This window comes from Panthera onca, chromosome Y (assembly GCF_046562875.1).
Source record: "Panthera onca isolate mPanOnc1 chromosome Y, mPanOnc1 haplotype 2, whole genome shotgun sequence".
Taxonomy (NCBI): domain Eukaryota; kingdom Metazoa; phylum Chordata; class Mammalia; order Carnivora; family Felidae; genus Panthera; species Panthera onca.
The window spans coordinates 21,569,598-21,593,854 of NC_138358.1; the positions used below are offsets into that span (position 1 = coordinate 21,569,598).

General features: G+C 35.8%; 2 protein-coding genes across 10 annotated transcripts in view; one reads left to right on the forward strand and one right to left on the reverse strand.

Moving 5' to 3' along the window:
* Positions 1-24,257, reverse strand: part of LOC145714947 (eukaryotic translation initiation factor 1A, X-chromosomal) — a 795,969-nt gene that overhangs the window by 280,338 nt on the left and 491,374 nt on the right. The window lies entirely within an intron of this gene.
* Positions 18,513-24,257, forward strand: part of LOC145714933 (lysine-specific demethylase 5D) — a 44,233-nt gene continuing 38,488 nt past the window's right edge. For 6 of the 8 annotated variants that reach the window (XM_081794467.1, XM_081794468.1, XM_081794474.1 and 3 more), the window contains exons 1-5: positions 18,513-19,036; positions 20,171-20,248; positions 20,912-21,034; positions 21,296-21,466; positions 22,332-22,466. In XM_081794467.1, the coding sequence (XP_081650593.1) occupies positions 18,887-19,036; positions 20,171-20,248; positions 20,912-21,034; positions 21,296-21,466; positions 22,332-22,466 (657 nt within the window). In that variant the 5' untranslated portion in view covers positions 18,513-18,886. The remainder of the gene's footprint in view (positions 19,037-20,170; positions 20,249-20,911; positions 21,035-21,295; positions 21,467-22,331; positions 22,467-24,257) is intronic. The other 2 variants (XM_081794469.1, XM_081794472.1) reach the window with 1 other exon arrangement.

A 24,257-nucleotide genomic window follows, 5' to 3' on the forward strand; every position in this document is an offset into this window, starting at 1 on the left:
TTACTGTTCTCTTTAACTTTAGACAGCTTATTTGATTATGTGTCTTGGAGATCACTTTGGATCGAAATTTGGTGGTTATCTACTTTTGACCACAAAAGTAAAATCTTTTCCTAGTTTGGGGTAGTTTTTACTCATTATTTACTTATATAAGTTCTCTACCCATTTGCGTTCTAGTTTCCTTCTCAGACTCTAAGGATGTATACATTTTTCTCCTAATTGAACTTGTGAGTTCCTCAGGATTTCTTTGTTCTTTTTCATTCTTTTTAGTTCTTTTTAATCCTCTGACTGGATCATTTCAAATGACCTATATTGGTTTACGAATTTTGCTGTTTATGTGCATTCTCTAGTAGCTCCCTGAGCATCGTTAGAACAATTATTTTGAATAGTTATCCAATTAATGCAACTTTATTTTTTGCCTTCAGTTACTGGAAATTTACTGTGTCTTTTGATGGATTCACGTTTGTTTTTATGTTTTGTTTTTTGTTTGGTTTGCATGGTTCCTATAGCCTTAGGTGTCTGCATACTTGAAGAATTAGTCACTTCATGCAGACTTTATAGACTTTTTTAAGGAAAGAACTTTATCTGTGGAAGCATGTGATAACTCTAGGTTCAAATTGGCAGAGTTACCCAACACATCAGCTCAGGCCTCTGACGTCCACCGCATCAACTGTATGGTCCTTGCTGAGTACACTAAGGAGTCTGCAGAAGCTGCAAGGGCTGTTGGATTCCTCAGTGACAACTCCAAGTTCAGTGGTTAGGGATCAAGGGCAGTCAGTAGTTGTGATCAGACCTAGTGCTGTAGAGAAATTTGGCTGCAGTAGCAGAGGCCAGTTGTACATATACAGTCATGGGGACCATGGCAATTACTAAGATGTTGACCGATTGCTAGTGCACTAGTAACAGCAGGGATCTTTGCTGTTAGAATGCATTTATTTTGCTGTAGTGTCTCCCATAGGCATAGGCATGGCAGTCAAGGCCAGTCATAGGGTCAGGCAATGCAGCTGGATGGGCTAGCTGCAGATTGTCCAGTAGTGTAGGCCAGAAACAAGAGATAGGAGTAAAGCCAGTCCCACAAGCCTCTTGGCTATCAGCTTGAACTTCATAACTTTGAGATCTTGTCACAAGTGTGCACATATAATGGATGCTGGTGATAGGCATCAGGCCAGCAGCATGCTGATGCAGAACTAGAGGGGCTACTTCTCAGCATCACAGGGCAGTGGAGTCAGCTTTGGTGCTCTAGGCTGGTGTTGTAAATTCATGCAGCCTACAATGTATAGGCTGGATACCATAGTGGTGTGGATGTGGGAGGGAGCTAGGGGGAACCTAGGTGCTAACATTTGCAGACACTAATACCTGTAACCCAAGGGCTGATAAGTCTGCAGGGGATTTGTGGTGGCTGAGCTACTGAGTATTTCTGCAAGAGCAAAAGCTGCCGCAACCCACTGCAGAGCAGATCATCAATCAGAGCCTTACTTTGACCTGCTGAGTGCCTGATATTCACAACCTATGATTTCCTTGTTGTTGGTAGTCTCTATAGTTCTCAGTTTTGTCACTCTTGGTGCAGTGAGACTCTATTGGTCCTTCTGTGGTGTCCCAAATGGCTGCATAAGCTGGTCACTCAACACTGCTTTCTCTTTCCTGGTGAGAGAGCTTCTTTCAGGCTGGGAGTTCCCCTTTGGTGCTGAAGAGTGCTGGCTGGGGGATAAGATGATGCTAGCAGAATGAGGCTGTTCTTCCTAACCTTTTTTTTATGGCTGTTCTGAAGGGTCTCATGCCAAGGTGCTACAGAATTTTTGTAAGAGGATGCCTGAGCTTTTCCAGAGCTTATTTTGTTCATAGATAACTAATTGTTAGTATTAATGGAAAAATGGAGCCTGGTTCTCCTAGTCCATCAATTGGTGATGTCACTGCTAATTTTAAATTTTTACTTTTTTTATATCATTAGAATATTTTATAATTAGCATATATATGTTCTTACAGAAATAAAATGATTATTTTAATGACTGATTAAGAGATAAGATTTATAAACTATTTCCTGTTTTTAGAAGTATGAAATGACTTCCTACATTCCTAAGTAGACAAACTGAAATGTGTTAAATCTAGGTGGGTGCAATTTTTAAAGTACATGAATTCGTACCTTCAAATTATTCTAGGGGGGCACCTGGGTGGCTCAGTTGGTTAAGCATCTGACTTTATATTCAGGTCATAATCTCAAGGTTCATGGGTTTAAGCTCTGTATCAGGCTCTGTGCTGACAGTTCAGAGCCTGGAGCCTGCTTCAGATTCTGTGTCTCCCTCTCTCTCTCTCTCTCCCCCTCCCCCTCCCCCACTCATGCTATTTCTCTTTCTCTCTCTCAAAAATGGATAAATATTTAAAAAATTAAAAATTATACTACAAAAAGAGAAATCTAAGTTTCCTGAAATGGCAAACAGAGACAGGCTGTGATATGACAGATAAATGAAAGTTTATAGACCTATCAGAAGTAAAAAGAAAGAGAATACTTACAATGTATGTGTATTGTGACTTACAATCACCAAAAAGGCACTGTAAGTAATGTTTTGTTTTGTTTTTAAACTTTTTTTTAATGTTTATTTATCTTTGACAGAGAGAGAGACACACAGAGCATGAGTGGGGAGAGGCAGAGACAGAGGGAGACACAGAATCCGAAGCAGGTTCCAGGCTCCAAGCTGTCAGCACAGAGCCCAATGCAGGGCTCAAACTCACGGACTGCGAGATCATGACCTGAGCTGAAGTCAGACACTCAACCAAGTGAGCCATCCAGACGCCCCATTAAAGTTTTTATATTTTAGAACTCCCATGTTGTTACATTTTGACATCTCCTACATTAGATAAGATTTTAAGATGTTTAAGATGTCTTAGCATTACACTGAATTGGCAGTGCTTTTCTTATTGGTACATAATAAAATGGAGTACTTAAAATCAATGATGTATCAAATTACAAATGTGAATGAACAAAATGTTAATAATTTTTACGAGAATTATACTAATGATTATTAATTGCACAGTATTTGGAAAAGGTAAGTATAGATTGTGTTCATTATGTGATAAAGAATTTGGGACCCAAATATAAAGATTTATCTTGCAAAACAAATGAATTCAAATGAATTCTTTATTTTACTTCTGCCCAATATTGCCTTCAATTTCTCTGTATTATTACTTATTATACAGAGAAATATAGTAAGTATATACAATGTATTCATGTATATAATATATAACCAATATATAAAATTGGTATATATATTATGTTTATATATTAATGTATACATACAATATATATAAGTATACATATAACTAATTATTATTAGTATATATTATAGTATTAACATATGGATAGTATATACAGGTGAGGAATAAGCATAGTAATACCCCGGGCTTACACCAATGAGTTAACAAGGCAACAAGAATAGGGAGGTGCAAAAGCACCCAAGAATAGGTATATGAAATAAACAAGATTAGGTATTCAGGGAAGAAGCACCCCCCAATTTAGTACTATAGCAGAAATCTGCTTTCACAGGAAGGAAAGATCAAATTAGGCAAACAGGTAAATAGGACTGTAGACCCCTGTGCTGCTGTTGATGCTGCCCAGAGCAGAGATGATTAACAAAAGAAAGGTGCCTTGTTAACCCTGAGGTTGCATGCTCTATCTGTCTTGTCCCCTAGGTTAGCTAAATTAACCAGACATGCCACCTTCTGTCTGCTGTTAACGGCCAACTGCCCATCTGCCTGCCACCAGGATTTTGTTTTATATTGACCCAACCCCAAACACCGTATATCTTCAAAACTTCCCTTTCCTCACATCCCCAAGTTAATGTTCACCAATTCATTGTCTCTTTGTGCATGCCTATCATGTTTGTAAGCCTTCTGATCTGGATAAATATGGGGAAGGACCCTTATTTAGGGCTCTTGTCTTTTCCAGGACATTAGCCATCTCTCGCTATTCATCCTGCGTCCCGCTCCCTTGCTAGACAAGAGAGAACTTTAGACTTAGAGTCTATGACATACACACACACACACACACACACACACACACACATATATATATATATATACACCAGTATGTATAGTAGCATAAACAAATAGTATATGTTAGTAATAATACAATGACTTATATATCCCAATGTATATACCCATATATACTATACATATATTAATTACAATATATATGATGCAGATCATTATAATATTACTTATTATATATATTACTTATGTATTATTTCTCTATGTTATAACTCATCTATCTCACTCAGTTACTAGGCTTGATTTCCATGGTTTTCCCATTTTCGTATACTTCAGTTACTAGTCAATCTGATTACATACCTTACATTCTTCCCTTCCTTAAAATTCTACTTCTGTTATCCTATATCCTAAATCAATTATATTAAATTCTCACATTGCGCTACCTTGGTGATGACATTTTTCAGCCCAGTTTCAGGTCTCCTTATAAGATAATCATATCAAAGCTTCAAATATTTTCTTTAATTTACAGCCTATTTTTAGAAGAGAGGAGGAGGGCATTTATATAGTTAGGAGTGGTATCTAGATTTATCCTGATTTCAGTCCAGTTTCTTTTTCTTTTTTCTTTTTTGACTTTGACTATATATTTGTATTTTCTTAATTTTTGATGTGTTTTTTTAAAATGTAATTTATTGTCATGTTGGCTAACATACAGTGTATATACAGTGTGCTGTTGGCTTCAGGAGTAAATTCCCATGATTTATCACTTACATACAACACCCAGTGCTCATCCCAACATGTGCCCTCCTCAATGCCCATCACCCATTTTCCCTTCTCTCCACCCCTCCATCAACCTTCAATTTGTTCTCGGCATTTAAGAGTCTCTTATGGTTTGGGGCGCCTAGGTTAAGAGTCCGACTATGGCTCAAGTCATGATCTCACAGTTTGTGAGTTTGAGCCCCACATCGGGCTCTGTGCTGACAGCTCAGAGCCTGGAGCCTGCTTCAGATTCTGTGACTCCCTCTCTCTTTGTCCCCTCCCTGCTGATGCTGTCTCTGTCTCTCAAATAAATAAATGTTAAAAAGAAAAGAGGCTCTTATGGTTTGTTCCCCTCTCTGTTTGACACTATTTTTTCCCTTCCTTTCCCCCATGGTCTTCTGTTAAGTTTCTCAAATTCCACATATGACTGAAAACATGATATCTATCTTTGAGTGACTTATTTCACTTAGCAGTTCCATTCACATTGTCGTAAATGGCAAGATTTCTTTCTTTCTCATTGCCAAGTAGTATTCCATTGTATAAATAAACTACATCTTCTTTATCCATTCATCAGTTGATGAACATTTGGGATCTTTCCATAATTTGGCTATTGTTGATACCACTGCTCTAAACTTTGGGGTACATGTGCCCCTGTGAATCAGCACTCCTGGATATTTTGGGTACATTCCTAGTAGTGCTACTGCTGAGTCATAGGGTAATTCTATTTTTAATTTTTTTTTAATTTTTTAAATGTCTTTATTTATTTTTGAGACAGAGAGAGACAGAGCATGAGCAGGGGAGGGGCAGAGAGAGAGGGAGACACAGAATCCAAAGCAGGCTCCAGGCTCTGAGCTGTCAGCACAGAGCCTGATGTGGGGCTCGAACTCACGGACTGTGAGATCATGTCCTGAGCTGAAGACGGTTGCTCAACTGACTGAGCCACCTAGGCGCCCCTCTATTTTTAATTTTTTGAAGAACCTCCATGCTATTCTCCAGAGCAGCTGCACCAGTTTGCATTCCCACAAATAGTGCAAGAAGGATCCCCTTTCTCTGCATCTTCACCAACATTTGTTGTTTCCTGAGTTGTTAGTTTTAGCCATACTGACCAGTGTGAGGTGGTAACTCAATATGGTTTTGATTTGTATTTCCCTGATGATGAGCTGTGTTGAGCATCTTTTCAGGTGTTTGTTGGCCACCTGTATGTCTTCTCTGGAAAGGTGTCTATTCATGTCTTCTGCCAATTTCTTCAGTGGAGTATTTAATTTTTAGGTGTGGAGTTTGATAAGTTCTTTATAGATTTTGGATACTAACCCTTTATCCAATATGTCATATGCCATATCTTTTCCCATTCCATCAGTTGCTTTTTAGTTTTGTTGATTGCTTCCTTTGCAGTGCATAAGCTTTTTACTTGATGAAGTCCCAGTAGTTCATTTTTGCTTTTAATTCCTTTGTTTCGGAGACGTGTCAAGCACGAAATTGCTGCAGCTGAGGTCAAAGAGGCTACTGCCTGTTTTCTACTCTGGGGTTTTGATGGTTTCCTGCCTCACATTTAGGTCTTTCATCCATTTTTGTGTAAGAAAGTGGTCCAGTTTCATTCTTTTGAATGTTGCTTTCCAGTTCTCCCAGCACTATCTTTTTTTCATTGGATGCTCTTTCCTGCTTTGTCATAGATTAGTTGGCCATACATTTGTGGGTCCAATTCTGGGTTCTTTATTTTATTCTTTTGTTTTTGTGTCAAAATCATACTGTCTTGATGAATGTAGTAATGTAGTAGAGGCCAAAGTCCGGGATTGTGATGCCTCCTGCTTTGGTTTTCTTTTTCAACTTTACTTTGGCTATTCTGCATCTTTTGTGGGTCCGTACAAATTTTAGGATTGTTTATTCTAGCTCTGAGAAGAATGTCGGTGCAATTTTGATTGGGATTGTACGGAATGTGTAGCTTGTTTGGGGTAGTATTAACATTTTAACAATATGTGTTCTTCTGATCCATGAGCATGGAGTATTTTTCAATTTCTTTGTGTCTTCTTCAATTTCTTTCATTAGTTTTCTAGAGTATTTAGCATAACTATCTTTTACATCTTTAGTTAGGTTTATTCATAGGCATTTTATGGTTGTTGGTGCAATTGTAAATGGGATCCATTTCTTGGTTTCTCTTTCTGTTGCTTCATTATTGGTGTACAGCAATGTAACTGATTTCTGTGTATTGATTTTGTTTCCTGTGACTGCTGAATTCATGTTTTGGTTCTACTAGCTTTTTGGTGGAGTCGTTCAGGTTTTCCAGGTAGAGTATCATGCTGTCTGTGAAAAGTGAAAGTTTGACTTCTTTGCTGCTCTGGATGGTTTTATTTCATTTTCTTATCTAACTGCTGAGGCTAGAACTTCCAACACTGTTAAGTAACAGTTGTGAAAGTGAACATCCTGTCATAGTCCTGATCTCAGGGAGAAAGCTCTCAGTTTTTCCCCATTGATGATGATATTAGCTGTGGGCTTTTTTATATCTGGCTTTTATGATATTAAGGTATGTTCCTTCTACCCCAACTTTCTTGAGGGTAAGAAAGGATGCTGTATTTTGTCAAATGCTTTTTCTCCACCTATTGACAGAATCATATGTTTATTATCCTTTCTTCTATTAATGTTATGTACCACATTGATTTGCAAATGTTGTACCAGACTGGCAGCCCAGGAATGAATCACACTTGATCATGGTGAATAATTCTTTTGATATACTGTTGAATTTTATTTGCTAGTATCTTGTTGAGAATTTTTGCATTCATGTTCATCAGGGATATTGGTCTATAATTCTCCTTTTTAGTGTGGTCTCTGTCTGCTTTGGGAATCAAGGTAATAATGCTGGTTGAATAGAAAGTGTCTGGAAGCTTTCCTTCCATTTCTATTTTTTGGAATAACTTAAGAATGGTAAGTATTAACTCATCTCTAAATGTCTGGTAGACTCCTCTTGGGAAGCCATATGGCCTAGGACTCTTATTTGTTAGGAGATTTTTGATAACTGATTTAATTTTTTCACTGGTCTAATGGTCTACTTCAATTTTCTGTTACTCCCCATTTGAGTTTTGGTTATGTGTGAGTGTCTAGGAATTTACTCAGTTCTTCCAGATTGTCCAGTTGGTTGACATATAATTTTTTCATGGTATTATCTAATAATTATTTGTATTTCTGTTGTGTTGGTTGTGATCTCTCCTCTTTCATTTATAATTTTATTTATTTGGGTTCTCTCTCATTTCTTTTTGAGAAGTCTGGCTAGGGATTTATAAATTTTATTTTTTTTCAAAAAAACAGATTTTACGTTCATTTATCTGTTCTATTGTTTTTGTTTTTTGTCTTTTGGATTCTATGTTGTTTATTTCTGCTCTAATCTTTATTATTTCCCTTCTTCTGCTGACTTTAGGTTTTATTTGCTGCTACTTCTCCAGCTCCCTTATGTATAAGTTTAGTTTGTATGTTTGGAAACTTTCTTGCTTCTTGAGATAGGCCTGATTTGCAATACGCTTTCCTCTTAGGACTTTGCTGCATCCCAAATGGTTTGGACTGTTGTGATTCATTTTCATTTGCTTCCATATATTTTTTAATTTCTTTTTTAATTGGCTGGTTGACCCATTCATTCTTTAGTAGGATGATCTTTAACCTCCATGCATTTGGAAGTTTTCTAAATTTTTTCTTGTGGTTGATTTCAAGTTTCACAGTGTTGTGATCTGAAAATATGCATGTATAATCTCAATTTTTAAAAATATTTATTGAGGGCTGTTTTGTGACCCACTATGTGATCTATCTTGGAGAATGTTCCATGTGCACTTGAGAAGAATGTGTATTCTGCTGCTTTTGGATGAAAAGTTCTGAATATATCTGTCAAGTTCACCTGGTCTAGTGAATCATTCAAGGTCATTGTTTCTTTATTGTTTTTTTGCCTAGATGATCTGTCCATTGTAAGTGGAGTAGTAAAATCCCCTGCAATTACTGCATTTTTTTGTCAGTAAGATTGCTTGTGTTTGTGATTGTTTATATATTTGGGTGTTTTCATGTTGGGGCATAAACATTTACAATTGTTATTTCTTCTTAATGGATAAACCCTGTAATTATTATATAATGCCTTCTTCATCTCTTGTTACAGTCTTTAGTTTAAAGTCTAGTTAGTCTGATAGAAGTATGGCTACTCCAGCTTTCTTTTGACTTCTAGTAGCATGATAGATGGTTCTCCATCCCCTTACTTTCAATCTGAAGGTGTCTTCAGGTCTAAAATGTGTATCTTGTAGGCAGCATATAGATGGATCTTTTTTTTTTTTTTAATCTGTTCTGATACCCTATGTCTTTTGACTGGGGAATTTAGTCTATTTACATTCAGGGTATTATTGAAAGATATTTAGTTAGTGTCATTGTGTTATCTGTAGGTTTCATGCTTGTGGTGATGTCTCTGGTCGTTTGTAGTCTTTGCAGCATTCCACTTACAGAGTCCCCCTTAGGATCTCTTGTAGGGATGGTTTAGTGGTCATAAACTCCTTCAGTTTTTGTTTTTCTGGGAAAGTCTTTATCTCTCCTTATATTCTGAATACAGGCTTGATGGATAAAGGATGCTTGGCTGCAAATTTTGCCCATTCATCAAAATTGAATATTTCCTCCTGTTCCCTTCTGGTCTCCCTTCTGGAGCGTTTCAGGTTCCAGGTCTTCTACTACCCTTATGTGTCTACCCTTGTAGGTTAAGGTCTGTTTATCCCTAACTGCTTTCAGAATTATCTCTTTATCTTTGTATTTTGCCAGTTTCACTACGATATTCCATGGAGAAGACCATAGCATATCTTGTTAACTATGAAGGGAATTCTCTGTGCCTCCCGGATTTGAATGTCTGCTCCTTTCTCCAAACTGGGGAAGTTCTCAGTTATAATTTGTTCAAATAAACCTACTGCCCCTTTCTCTTTATCCTCCTCCTCTGGAACATCTATCATACAGATATTATTATGTTTCATTGAATCACTTAGTTCACCAATTCTATCCTCATGGTCTAGTATTATCTTATCTTTCTTTTCCCAGTTCCATCATTTCCCATAATTTTATATTCTATTTTATTTAATATTCCCTCTGCTTCCTCCATCTTTGCTGTCACTATATCTAGTTTATTTTGCACCCCATTTATAGCATTTCTTAATTCATTGTTAACTTTATCTGAGTTGATCTCTGCAGGAATAGATTCTCTGTTGTCTTCTATGCTGTTTTCAAGTCCAGCTATTAATCTTATGACTATTACACTAGTCAGATATATTGTTTATATCTGTTTTGAGCAATTCTCTAGCTGTCGTTTCTTCCTGAAATTTATTTTATGCACAATTCCTCTGTTTCATCATTTTGGCTAGTTTTCTGTCCTTTATCTGTTTTAATAGTTTGTCATGTGTCCTGAACTTGTGAGCATTATTATGTTAAAAAAGGGTCTTACATTCTCCAGGGCCTGGCCTATCAGGAGGTGTTTTTGGAGTGTGTTGCATTGTTATTGTGAATCTGGTTGCTTTATCTCCCTACTTGTAGTGGTGGTTTGGAGCTTCCAGCAGGTGTGCTTTGTTGGTTCATTGAAGTAACCCTGGAGAAAATTTAAAAAGGGGCTGGTGGTGGAAGAAGCCTTATCCCATACAAAGAGAGAGAAATGACAGGGGCAGGGAAAGAGAAAAGAAGAAAATTTGACTAGGCAGAGAATTAGAGCAACCATATGGCTTAATCCAGAGAAAGAGGAAAATAAAGAATGAGATACAGAAGAGGTCTAAAAAGAATAAATTACAAATGTCTGCCTAAACAAACCAACAACCAGAATAGAGAAGGGAAGAAATATATACACATATATATGTATATATAAATGTATATATAATATACAATATTATATATTATATGTAATATTAATATTAATTAAATTTAATAAAATTATTAATAATATAACTAACAATAACATATATTAAATATAATAAATATATATTATATTACATTACATTACATTACATTACATTACATTACATTACATTAATTATAGAACTAACCAAAATCAAATCAGAAAATGCAAAATCGCTAGACTGATATCTGATGGTGCTTTGGAGTGGTGGCTGTGCTGGTCTGGAGGAGGGGCCCTCTGGTTCATCACTGTCAATCTTGCTCCCATAGATATGCACTTACCAGGCACTGATGGGTGTGGTTTGGTGTAAGCAGGTCCTGCCTCCATTGTGGACCTGCCGTTTTTTCCCTGAAGTCCCACCTTGTTGGTGATGGGGAGAAAAATGGAGATATGCCAGTCTCTCCTCCCTGGACTGGGTGTTCCAAACCAGTCTGTTAAAGCCATCCTTACAGTGCACTCTGGGCATGAGTGGGCCACTCCACAGTCTCCTGTGCCTCCAGTATTCAAACTAGCCCTGTATTTAAAGGATCCTGCTCTGCATGTCCTGGTTCCAGGGTATTGCCACTCAACCCAGTCTGCCAACAAAGGGTTTCTGGTTGGCAGCCATCTGCAGGGTCTTTTGTACTTGGAGGCTATATACCTTCTTCCCACAGCACTCAAGGGAGGGGACTGCTCTCTCTGACTGATCCTCTGAGCTGGCTACCACTTTGGGGCTGGCTTCCCTCCGCCCCACCAGGAGTGTGTACAGAGCAGCAGGCCCCATTTGCAAAGAAAGTCCCACAACCCTGGATAGTGTTAGAAATTGGTTCTTTCTGTTTTTTCTGTTCCCTGGTCTGTGGTTTTTCTCTTGTCCGAATACAATCCTAAACTTCCCACAGCCTTTCTTTCTCCTTTTGTCTACACGGAAGGGGATCCCTCTCCTCCACCTCTATGTCACCCATTTTATCTCTCCCAATTCGCAATCACGTACCTATTACCCGCTAAGTTGTTTCCCTGGCCCTTCCCTGGAGATGTTCTTGTCACTTTGTACTCAGATTCCTGGAATTCCAAGTCTTCTGGCCTCCACACTGCTGTGTTTGAGGGATGAGGGAACTTCAGGTCCTCCTACTTCTCTGCATTGTTGACTCCTCTCAGTCCAGTTTATTTTTCTAATTAGGACTCACTTTAGAGGACTTAAGGCTGCTAAACACAATTTTATTCATGAAACCTTAATATTTTCTTGCCTCTATGTATTTATTTATAAAACTATAAAATTTATTATGTATAAAAACAAAATAAAAAACTACAGAAAATTATAGGTAACTATCACTACAATTTTAGTTTCAAAAAAGCCTCTTAAGTTTAAACTTAGTGAGTTTATAACAAGAAATGATTGCCACATTTTACTATGATGAAATTTTTTACATTTTAAAAAAGATCATTAGACAATAAGGGTTTTGTTATCTGTTTCTTAAAAACTGAAATCATGAAGTTAGCATTATAATAAAAAGTGTAATTATAAACATGACTAAATTCACATGTCCTGATTTAGAGGTGATTAATATGCAAATATTTATTCTGTTTCCAAAGTCTACTGTAGTTCTACACCTCAAGCATGAACTATATAAAAATAATATTTTCCTTTACTGTTCTCTATAGCAAGTTTCCTTTCATTGTCCTCCTTTTCTTTCTACTATTATAGTTGCTTAAATACTTGGTATTTCTCATTTCTTTTGCATCTTAAAACTTCACTGAGCTTTTATCATAGAATTTTTTATATCACTATTCTATAAATATATTTTGTAATTTTCAAGAAGTCTCTTTATCTTGAAAAAGTAATTTTTTTCACTTAACTACTGAAATGTGGATTTCAAATTAATTACCCAAGAAAGAATCCTTTAAATACTTATAAATTAAACAGTTCTTAGATTCAAAATATTTTTTATTACTACCCAAAGAATTACACATAAATAATTAATAATTGCCATCTACTTTATCAGGATGTCTTTCATACTAAAAGATGTTGCAGGTTATAAATCTAAAGGAAAATCCATAATACAAATGGGGGCTGTTCTATTGTCTATAAAAATGTAGAGGAAGAAGATGAAAAAAGATGAGGAAGAAAAAGAATAAAATGACATGTCTAGGTTATTACATGACTCTCATAGAGAAAATGCTAACTAGCCCTGTCTGATTCTGAGATCTTATTCTTTTGAATTTACACACTTAAACTGAATTATTATTATTCTGACCTAATTCCAAGTTTTACAAGTTAGTTATAGCTTTTAATAACATTGTGCATATTTTCAAACACATTTAAAAATAAAAACTACCTATGTGTTTTTTTAAAAAAAGAAAAACATTTGCTATTAATATAACAAATATTTCAAATGCTTTATGAATTTGTCTCAAGTATAAGACAGAGTTAATATGGTATTGCCTATCCTGACAGACACTGATACATTCAAGCCCTCTTCTTGTTCCTGTAGAATACAAAGGAAGGGAAAAGTTGCCATTGTCTAGACCATTTACAAATTAGCTCTGAAGCTTCTTTCCATGTAAGATGAAATAGGTTTCTATAGCCATTAATTAAGTCATAACATAAAACAGTACTTTATATTTTGAGATTAAAATTTAATTTCTTTGGAAAATGAAGAGCAAACCCAAGTTATGTAAAAATGAATTTAAAACAATGTAATTTTAGATTGTAATACTTATAAGGTTAAAATATTTTTGGTACAGAACATGGAAGTATTACTTTTTCTATCTAAATGAAATTTGTATTTAAATGAAATTTTATTTAAAAGCAACCATTTTATTTTTTAAGTTTTTATTTGAATTCCCTTTGTTAAACTACACTATAATATTAGTTTCATTCAGATGTACAATATAGTGATTCACTTCCATACATCACCTGGCGCTCATAAAACAAGTGCACTCCTTAATCTCTATCCCCTATACATCACCCACCCACCTCCCCTCTCATAACCATCAGTTTGTTTTCTAGAGGTAGGATTCTGTTTCTTGGCTTGCCTCTCTCTCTCTCTGTCTCTCAATTTCTTTTTCTTCTTTTTTCTCCCCTCTTCATTTTTTTTCTTAAATTACACACTGAAACCAACTATTTTAAAGTGTACAAACCAGTGGCATTTTGTACATTCACAATGTTGTATACATTTATTTCCAAAACACTTTAATACCCTCAAAACAGACCCAGAATCCATTAAGCAATATTCCTATTTCCTACTTCTCACTCTGTGCAAACATTTATCTCCTTTCCTTTTCAATAATTTACATATACTGGAAGCTTCACATATAAGGAATATGTGACATTTTATATCTAACTTCTTTCATGTAATGTTTTTGAGGGTTATTAGAGTTGTATCATGGTTCAGTACTTCATTTCTTTTATAGCTGATAATATTCCATTAATATGTTAAAGGAAAACTGTCCTGTTTCTATCTTTTAGCCATTATGAATTCATATGGAACTTTTTTTGAATATTTTCAATTCTTTTATATAGTTACTGGTAACTAGAATTGTTGGGTCATATAGTGGTACTATATGGTTTCTTCTAAGGGTTTAATGGTTACAAGTCTTGCATTTAGCTCTCTAACCCATTATGAGTTAATTTTTGTATATACTGCAAAAATATGGTCCTATTTCATTCTTTTGCATGTAGTAGTCTAGTTTTCCCAAAAAATCTTTTTCTTGAAGAGACTTTTTTCCCATTCTTGCCTCTTTTGTTACGGACTAATTGGCTATATAATTGTGGGTTTATTTCTAGGATCTGTATTCTTTTCCATTGATATTTGTCTATTTTTGTGTCATTATCATACTGTTTTGATTACTACCTTGCAATATGTCATGATATCTGTGAGAGTGATGCTACAGCTTTGTTTATCTTTCTCGAGATTACTCTGACAATTCAGGATCATTTTTGGTTCCATGCAAGTTTGTAGGTACATGGTATTTTGATATGCATTGCATTAAATCTATAGATTGCTTTGGATAGTGTCAACAATTTAACAACATTTATTCTCCCAATCCATGAACATGGGACATCTTTCCATTTCCTTGGGTCATCTTCAATTTCTTTCATCAATGTTTTATAGTTTTCAAAGTATAGGTCTTTCGCCTCTTTGGTTAACTTTATTCCAAGGTATTTTATTCTTTTTGATGAAATTGAAAATAGGATTGTTTTCTTAATTTCTCTATCTGCTACATCATTATTAGTGTATAGAAATGCAACAGATTAAATAAAATTACTTTCTTAAGTTTATATTTTCATTGTCTATTCCAATTTTACAAAAGCACAACTGGCATTGGTGCATTGATTTTATATCCTGCAACTTTGCTGAATTTGTTTATAGCTCCAGATGGAAGTGGGGATAATAGAAATTTGTCATGTAGAGCTACCGTAGCAGCATTACTTTTTTGTTTTTTGCTTAGAAGATTATAAGTCCTATAATATTTTTAAATAGTATCTTAATTTTGATTTGAACAAAAAACACTCCCTAAAAATAACTTACTTGTGTTTGTAGGTTGATCATAGGAGAGGTATATTACACAGAAAAAAATAGTAGACTTTAAGAAATAGGAAACAATAACTGGCTCACAGTCTTACACCATATACAAAATGAAATTCAACATGGATTAAACACCTAAAAGTGAGACAAACACACACACACACACACACACAATCCTGGAAGAGATCACAGGCATTAATTTCTCTGACATCAACTGTTGCAACCAGCAACTCCTGACACATGGGAAACAAAAGCAAAAATGAACTATTGGGACCTTATCAAGATAAAAGGGTTTGGCACAGTGAAGGAAACAATCAACAAAACTAAACAGCAACCTACAGAATAGAAGATATTTGCAAATGACATATCTTATAAAGAGTTAGTACCCAAAATATATAAAGAACTCATCAAACTCAAGAGCCAATAACCAATAATCTAATTTAAAATGATCGGAAGACATGAGCAGACATTTTTCCAAAAAACACATCCAGATGGCTAGTAGACACATCAAAAGATGCTCAACATCACTCATCACCAGGAAAATGCAAATCAAAATTACAATGAGATATCACCTCACACCTATCAGAATGGCTAAAATTAACAACTCGGGAAACAACAGGGAGTTAATGAGGATGCAGAGAAAGAGTGGAGAGAACCTTTTGCACTGCTGGTGGGAATGCAAACTGGTGCAGCTACTCTGAAAAACAGAATGGAGTTTCCTCAAAAATTTAAAGATAGAACTATCCTATGATTCAGCAATCACACTACTGGGTGTTTACCCAAAGAATACAAAACTACAAATCTTAAGGAATACATGCACCCCAAAGTTTATACCAGCACTATCAAAAATAGCCAAACTATGGAGAGAGCCCAAAGATGTGCCATATATAAACAATGAAATATTTTTCATCCATAAAAAAAAAATAAAAGCTTGTCATTTGCAGTGATGTGGATGGAGCTAGAGTATATAATGCTAAGTAAAATAGTCAGTCAGGGAAAGACACATACTATGTGATTGCATTCATAGAAACAAAACAAAAGAGAAAAGGGGAAAAAAAGAGACAGACAAATTCAGAAAAAGAGTCTTAATTATAGTGAACCAGAGAGAGGTGGGAGGGAAGGTGGGTGAACTAGATGGTAGGTATTAAAAGTGCACTTGCTGCGGGCACCTGGATGGCTCAGTCAGTTGAAACTTAGGCTCAGGTCATGATCTCATGGCTTGTGAGTTCGAGCCCTGCATCAGGCTCTGTGCTGACAGCTCAGAGCCTGAAGCCTGCTTCAGATTCTGTGTCTCCCTCTCTCTCTGCCCCTCCCTTGCTTGCGCTATCACTTTCTCTCTCTCTCTTTCAAAAACAAATAAACATTAAAAAAATTTTTTAAAAGAGTGCACATGTTGTGATGAACACCAGGTGATGGATGTATGGAATTGTTTAATCATTATATTGTACAAGTGAAACTAATATAACACTGTATGTAAACTACACTGAAATTAAAGAGTTTTAAAAAAAGGAATAGGAAATAATAGAAAAAGTATACAATTCAAATTTTATGGTCAACAAACACATGAAAAGATCATAGTCTTCAGTAATTCAAAAAATGACAACAGTCCAGGATTCTGTTTGCTTGTGTATATTCAAGAGAAATAAAACATACACATACCAAAACCCTACACACAAACGTTCACAGTAACATTACTGATAATAATTGAAAAGTAGAAACAACTCAATTGAAGAATAAACAAAATGTGTCATATTGATATGGAATAATATTCTGCCATTAGTTATGAAATGTACACTTACAACTAGTTAAAATGGTAAGCTTGTGGTATTCTGATAACTGTTTACAACATGGGTAAACCTTAAAGCATTTTGGTAAGGGAAAGAAGCCAGACACAAAAAAAGATGACAGACATATACTGCATGATTCCATTTTTAGGACTTATTCATATCTATGATAACAGAAAGTTGATTAGTGGTTGTGGAGGCGTGGGAAGTGACTATTAATGAATATGGGGCTTCTTGCTGAGGTAATGAAATGTTGTGAAATTTGGCAGAAGCCTGAATTGCACAACTCTGTAAATACACTAAAAACCATTGAATTTGTATACTCTAAAATGAAGAATATTATGCTCCGTGAATTATATTTCAATAAAGCTGTTTTAGAAAAAGCAATTCTAGAATCATGGGGAGAAGTAGATCTAATTATCTGAAAGATTAATATCAAAATGTAACCTACAGTAAATCTGGTTTTATGAAATATAAAGAAACATGCAGATAAAACTGCAACACAATGAAAACAAAAAATCTAAAGATAGGGGCACCTGGGTGGCTCAGTGGGTTGAGTGTCTGATGTCAGATCAGGACATGATCTTGCACATCGTGGGTTTGAGCCCAAGGTCCAGCTCTGTGCTGATGAATCAGAGCCTGGAGCCTGCTTCAGATTCTGTGTCTCCCTCTCTCTCTGCCCCTCCCTCACTCTGTCTGTCTCCCAAAAATAAATAAACATTAAAAAAAATTTTTTTAATCCAAACATAAACATTGAGCAGAAATGATATTCTTAATGTAGCATAATAAATTAATGATGCTGATAACCCAGACCAAGTAGATAAACTTCTGGGGGAAAAAAATGTCAAGAATAGTGTTAAATGAAACAGTATACAAATCAGATCAACAAACCTAAAAGCAAAGAATTCTCTTACACCGTCAAAATAACAATTAACCCTTGAGTGTAATTTTTAAAGGAACAAATGGGTACTTCTTTATGTTGCAATTCCTCAAACACATAATAATGTTCCGCAATGGGAATTTTATTAACATAAAATCAAACTCACAAACCGTGAGATCATGATCTGAGGTGAAATAAAGAGGTGTTTAACCCACTGAGCCACCACGCACCCCCTATTTGGCAACAATTTTTATGAAAGATTTTAGCTCCCACCCCCCTTCATGCAGGTATGAAGAAATGCAACATCAAGTTTCTACAAATGCAGTAAGAGGAAAATGTGTGCATGGCAAGTCCATTGTAAGTGAAACTGAGTACATAAATATAAACAATTTGTATTCTACTAATGGTTCTAGTATTCCAAAATTGCTATGCTAAGTACCTTTATTATAAAGCCAGGTGGGTAAAGGAACAGCCAGTAAGTTCTTAGACTTTGCTCATTTAGACGCGACTTAAAATGGTAAGCGAAAGGAGGGCAGTTGGCTTGCGGCTTCTGTAAACGTGTAACCTGATAAAAACAACACAACAGACTACAACAGAACACAACACCACACAACACAACAACGCCCACTTTAGATGCACTGATCTTAAGCCATTCCAGTCTACTGCGCAGGCTTAACACGCGCAGCGGTCCCTTAAATAAAAAGATCCGGCACCTCTATTTGTAATTGTGCTCTTCCGTTCCGTTGAAGAACTATTTAAGATTAGTCGAGTGCCTGGTTTGTGGTGCTTGTTTTCTTGTAGTGAACTCCCTTCTGTGCCTTCAGATCTTTCCTGCCCATATAGCACATCTTTAAGTTTTTGAGATAGCTCAGCACCTGAAGAATTGATCCGCGGAGTGACACGGCGTGTGAAGTAGCCGGAAAAGCTTGCTGGTCAAGATGGTGGTTGAAAACTGAGTGGTGTGAGCAACTGCATGAATTAAACTAACTGTTGAATTTGAAGGAAAATAAAGGCCTGCTGGGACTTAGGTTTTAGCTATCAACAAACTATACGCCACTGAAGAAAGAGGAAATCATTTTACAGAATAGCATCGGAGCGCGACATGGAGACGGGAACCGACGACTTCCTACCGCCGCCAGAGTGCCCGGTGTTCGAGCCTACCTGGGCGGAATTCCGAGACCCGCTTGGCTACATCGCAAAAATCAGGCCCATTGCAGAAAAGTCGGGTATTTGCAAGATCCGCCCACCCGCGGTAAGCCTCTGAAGCCTAATTTGGGGATGGATTTGCCTTAAGACTGAGCGTTAGGGTGCTGTGCTGGTAAACAAGGCCTTAACCCTTTTGTTAACTGCTGTTAATTAAATTCTGTAACTAAGTGTAATTGCTCATTTTGTAACTGACTATAATGGGTTGGCATCAAAAAGTTCGTATCTAATCGCCACACGCAGTGCAGTTCTAAAAATCTGTTTTAGGAATGAAAAGCTTTGATTCGAAATTGGTTTTACCCTCTACGACTACTTAGGCGTGTGTAGTAGAGGAATATTTAGCTCTTAAATTTACGTTGAAGGAAGTTTTAATGTATTTATCATACTTGATAGCGAAGCAAAGGAACGTATAAATTGTCTTATTAGGCGCTGGGCTTGGAATGGTTTAAATTTGTTATATGACCCGTGGTATAAGAAATACATAGAATAGAATCCTTACCACCAATTAAATTGGAATAACTTCGTGTACAGGTCTGTCCTCTGGGTTTGCTTTACTCAAAACTTCTAACTCAGTTCTTATGTTTGAATTAAGAATGCAAACTAAATTGCTTGTCGGGTATGGGTTTAATTTATATGCGTATCAAAGGTGTGTCCTCTAACTGCAGTGTATTGCTCATTTATGAGATACTCAATCTGACTACATATCTTCTATTTGGATGGGTATACTTTTTAAAAAAGTATTACTAGTTACATACTACTATTCTTAACAGGTTGTGGGTGGGAATAAATAATACTCTAGTTTTCAAAATCAGTTTCTCATCCGTATTAGATTTTTCTTCACTTCATTAAGAATCTTCCTCACAAACGAAATGCCCCCCCCCTCCCCCCTTATTGAAGTGTGCTTCATTCTTTTTAAGTCTTTTAGGCCCTTTGTGGGTTTTTTGTACCTTTTTTGGAGGAGACACACCAAGGATAATTCTTTGTGTTTTGTTTGTTTTTTGGGGGTTTGCTCTTGTTTTTCAGTTATACGATTTTTAAAAGACAACCATTTGAACTTTCAAGAGCAAAATATAGCAACCAAAAGCCTTAAAAGGAAGGACTATTAAACTGGAGACAAATCATTCTACTTCTCAACATCTTCATCCTTTGCTATACCATAATAAGTTCATTTACTTTCTTCTAGGACTGGCAGCCTCCCTTTGCAGTAGAAGTTGAAAACTTCAGATTCACACCCCGAATTCAGAGGCTAAATGAACTAGAGGTAAAATCGGAAGCCACCCTTTTATGCTGGAATTTGAGCTCTGATCTTATTTCACTGGTAGTTTTAGAACAATGTAGTTAAGCATATAAGTTTTAAAGCAGATATATTTTGATCCTAATACCAGTTCCATTTTTTTCCCAGAATAATGATTTTGGAGAAAGTCCTCTGCAAATGGCGAGGACATGAAGGCTTGCTTGCTTGCTTGCTTGATTTATTTATTTATTTATTTATTTATTTACGGATTTTTTTCCTTCTCCATACCTACGTAATTTATCATTTTTTATTTTTGCTGATTTCTTTCATAGAAGCAAAGTTCAGAGCATGGTCATACATGGTCAGCTTCTCTACATAGAAGAGAAAAATATTTTTTTAGTTGTGTATAGAGTACAAGTGCTGTCTTAAAGGAAGATATTAGATTGAACCTTGCTTATTATTTGTTAAGTGCAAGAATAGCGCTTTAGATTTAGAGATGAAAGATTCTGACTTTGAGTCATCGCTCTTAAAGTTCCCTTTTAAGACTGAAGAATCTGCTTATTTGAGCTTTTGACAGACACTGGTGGTGAGATAGGCAATGAAATCTAGACTGTAGCCTAGGAGAGCACCATAATTAATGGACTAAAGTTGAAAGAGTAAGCCAATTTCATGGGACTGTCTCTTCCCCAGGCTCAGACCAGAGTAAAATTAAACTATTTGGACCAGATTGCAAAATTCTGGGAAATCCAAGGTTCTTCATTAAAAATTCCCAATGTAGAACGGCGGATTTTGGATCTCTACAGCCTTAGTAAGGTAAGAGTACTTCTGCTTTAAAAAGGAAAAATAAATAAAAAGCCTTGGGTTTTTAGGAAACCCTCTGTGGTTGAACTTTGTGTTTCTAGGCAGGAAAGGAGAGAACAGAGATCCTGCCAAGATTTTTTGACACCATCTTTGAGTCCTGGAACAGTTGGCATTGGCGGGAGTGCACCGTCCTCATATTTAATCCTAACTGCTGTTTTTCAGGTCTCTTAGTCTGCTCACAGTTAATCTATATAACTTTCATTATCCTTGCAGATTGTGATGGAGGAAGGTGGCTATGAAGCCATCTGCAAGGACCGTCGTTGGGTCCGAATTGCCCAGCGCCTCAACTACCCACCAGGCAAAAACATTGGTTCCCTGCTACGATCTCACTATGAGCGCATCATTTACCCCTATGAAATGTTTCAGTCTGGGGCCAACCTTGTGGTGAGGTGTCTTAACTGGTTTGGGGCCTGATTTGATTTTGTTCTTTCTGGTCTTTCTTTTTCTGGGTTGAGCTTTCTTAGTATCCTAAGTAAATTTCTGGCATTAGAAATTCCAGGAATTGGGTCTGAAAATAATTCTCAGCCTATAAAAGAGTATACAGTATATTTTTAAGTAGTTGTATCTAGTAGGCTAGCTAAATGAGAATTAGAATATCTTTTTTTTCTATCTTTCTCTCTGAAGTGTTGGTGTTTACTAGGATCTTTTTATGGATAAGATAATAGAATATAAGTTAGAGAAAAGCAGTTCCTATTTTAGGCCTTCCTCCTTGAAAAATATAATTTCTTAAGAAATTACTGTATTTCCTGAGGATAGTTTAGATACAGAGAATTACAGGATAAATTTTTGGTAATTGGACTTAATTCAAAAAGGAGTGGGAACTAATTTGACCATATATCTTAAATAATGTTTTTAGGTTTTATTATTTCCAGAGCATTTTATAAAATTATGTGAATAGCCATAAATGGATATTTTACTTTATAATTGTTAGGTTTGATACTTATATTGCCCATTTTTCAGACAAAGAAATTGGAACAGAATGCTCAGGCATAGAAAGTAAGGATAAAATCCTAAGTCCACATCTGGCAGTCTAGTTCCAAAGACTGTTCCTCACTATGTTTTACTGGTTATATATAAGCAAAGTTGTAGAAGAATTCTCATCATATTGTTCTATTATTGCAGAGAATAAAAGTGTCATTTGGAAAGAAATACAGCTTTCATTGTTAGAGATTTAAGATGAAGGAATCACTTGATTATTTGTTAATTTTAAATGTGACTCAGTTTCTCATTTGTTTTCTTATGTTCCCAGCAGTGTAACACTCACCCATTTGACAATGAAGAAAAAGACAAGGAATACAAACCTCATGGCATTCCCCTAAGACAGTCTGTGCAGCCTTCCAAGTTCAGTAGCTATAGTCGGCGGGCAAAAAGACTACAGCCTGATGTGAGTGCCTCTTTTTTTTTTTTCCTGTAAACTTCCAGAATTTGTCTAGGACTTGTTCAGTCCATTTCTATAGGACACTATAGCTGATTCAAATTGAATTAATTGAAAATGAATGAGTTATTTTGTTTTATAGGTATCATTTGCAGTGTTTGTGTTTACCTACTTTTGCTTTTACATATTTTGAAAGCAAACATCTATCTTTAATATTTAAGAATATAAAATATAGGGGTGAATTTTTTAAATCTTGGGATAGTTTTTAGAAAGCTTTCAGTTGTTTGGTTTTTTAATTATGAGTTTTTGTTCTGTGTTCTTTTATCACATGGAGAGTCAGCCACAAGAGAAGCTCAGGAAAATAGAGCTATACTCAGAAAGCTCAGCTTGTCACACAGAAGCATGGGTGAGGTTGTAGAAATGTCAGGAGCAGGGAAGATCCTAGGTCATGGCCTTATTTGGGTTTTCCAGGTAAGGGCAAGGCAAGGTAGGGTAATTGTTTAGGATTGGCTAGTCTGAATAGTTTTCATGGGCTCTAAAAAACAAGAGTGTTTCTCATTTGCCTGGCATCTGGCCCTGGGATGATTAAGGCAAGGAATGAAGAAGACTATTGGGAGGTATGGCCCTGTTTGTTTTGCATATCAAAGGCATGCTCTTTGCTGGGTACTTTGCTATCTCAGATAATTGGATAGCCTCAGAGGAGCAGTCTCTCCCCAGTCAGTAGGATTTTCAACATGTCGAACAACATAATATTTGAAAATTAAAAATATAAACAATACAGACTTGTAATTTCTCTTCTTGCTAATAAACCTGTATTATGTGTCTATGTATGTTCTCATAGAATTTTGGATGTTTCTGTTTCTGAAATATATTCAACTAGGAAAACATTCTATATCCTTAGATGTATAGTGAATAATCCTAACAGACTTTATTTTAGTATTTGGATGTAGAGGGAAGAAATGAGAAATGGTGATCTAGTTTAAATTATTGAAATTCAGATGGATTCTGCATTGATGATGTAGTTCTTCAGGTAGTATCTGAGAATTACCTGAATAAGAATTTTTATGAATAAGAAAAATGAGCCATCTAATGATTTGGAAATCCGTAAAATTTGTTTGAAAGTGGTAAGTAGCAGCTAAGGTTACAACAGTTTTTCAAAATCAAATCTTTAGATACTTTATTCCTGAGAATGAGATTCTTCACTTTCCTGGGAAGGTTTTAAAGATTCTTGAAAACTATGAGGTTACCCAAACCAGAAAGATGTTGTGTTTCCAGAACATTAGGAGGAAAAAAGTTGCATGTTCTACATGAAGCAGAAAAGAAGTAAATGAAGTGACAGAGAAATTAGGACTAATGTCATTTTTTTTTCTAATTTGGACATTGGTGTTTGTAACATAAGAATGAATAGTGAGATGTCTGAAAGGTTAAGAATAATACCGTCATTTCATATTTAAAAGCAAGCATTAGCTCTTTTAGAAGGTGTTTGCTTTGTTAGAAACTATCTATATTCCAAAGTAAAATGTTAAGTATAATGTATGCAGCGTGACTAATACACAGTGTAAAATTGTAAATATGGTGTATGTGGCAACTAGGAGCCCCATGCCTGCAAAGTTGTGGAATCTTTCACAGCCCATTTTTAATCTGTGTCTTTTATTAAACTCTCCTGAATGATAGGTCAGAAGTGCTTAATCTCAGTTATAAGTTGAAATTGTAGAATAATTATGTATTTCTTTATATGTAACCAGTTGACAAATCTAAATGTATAAAAGATGCGAAACCAAGCCTCTTTTAAGCTATTAA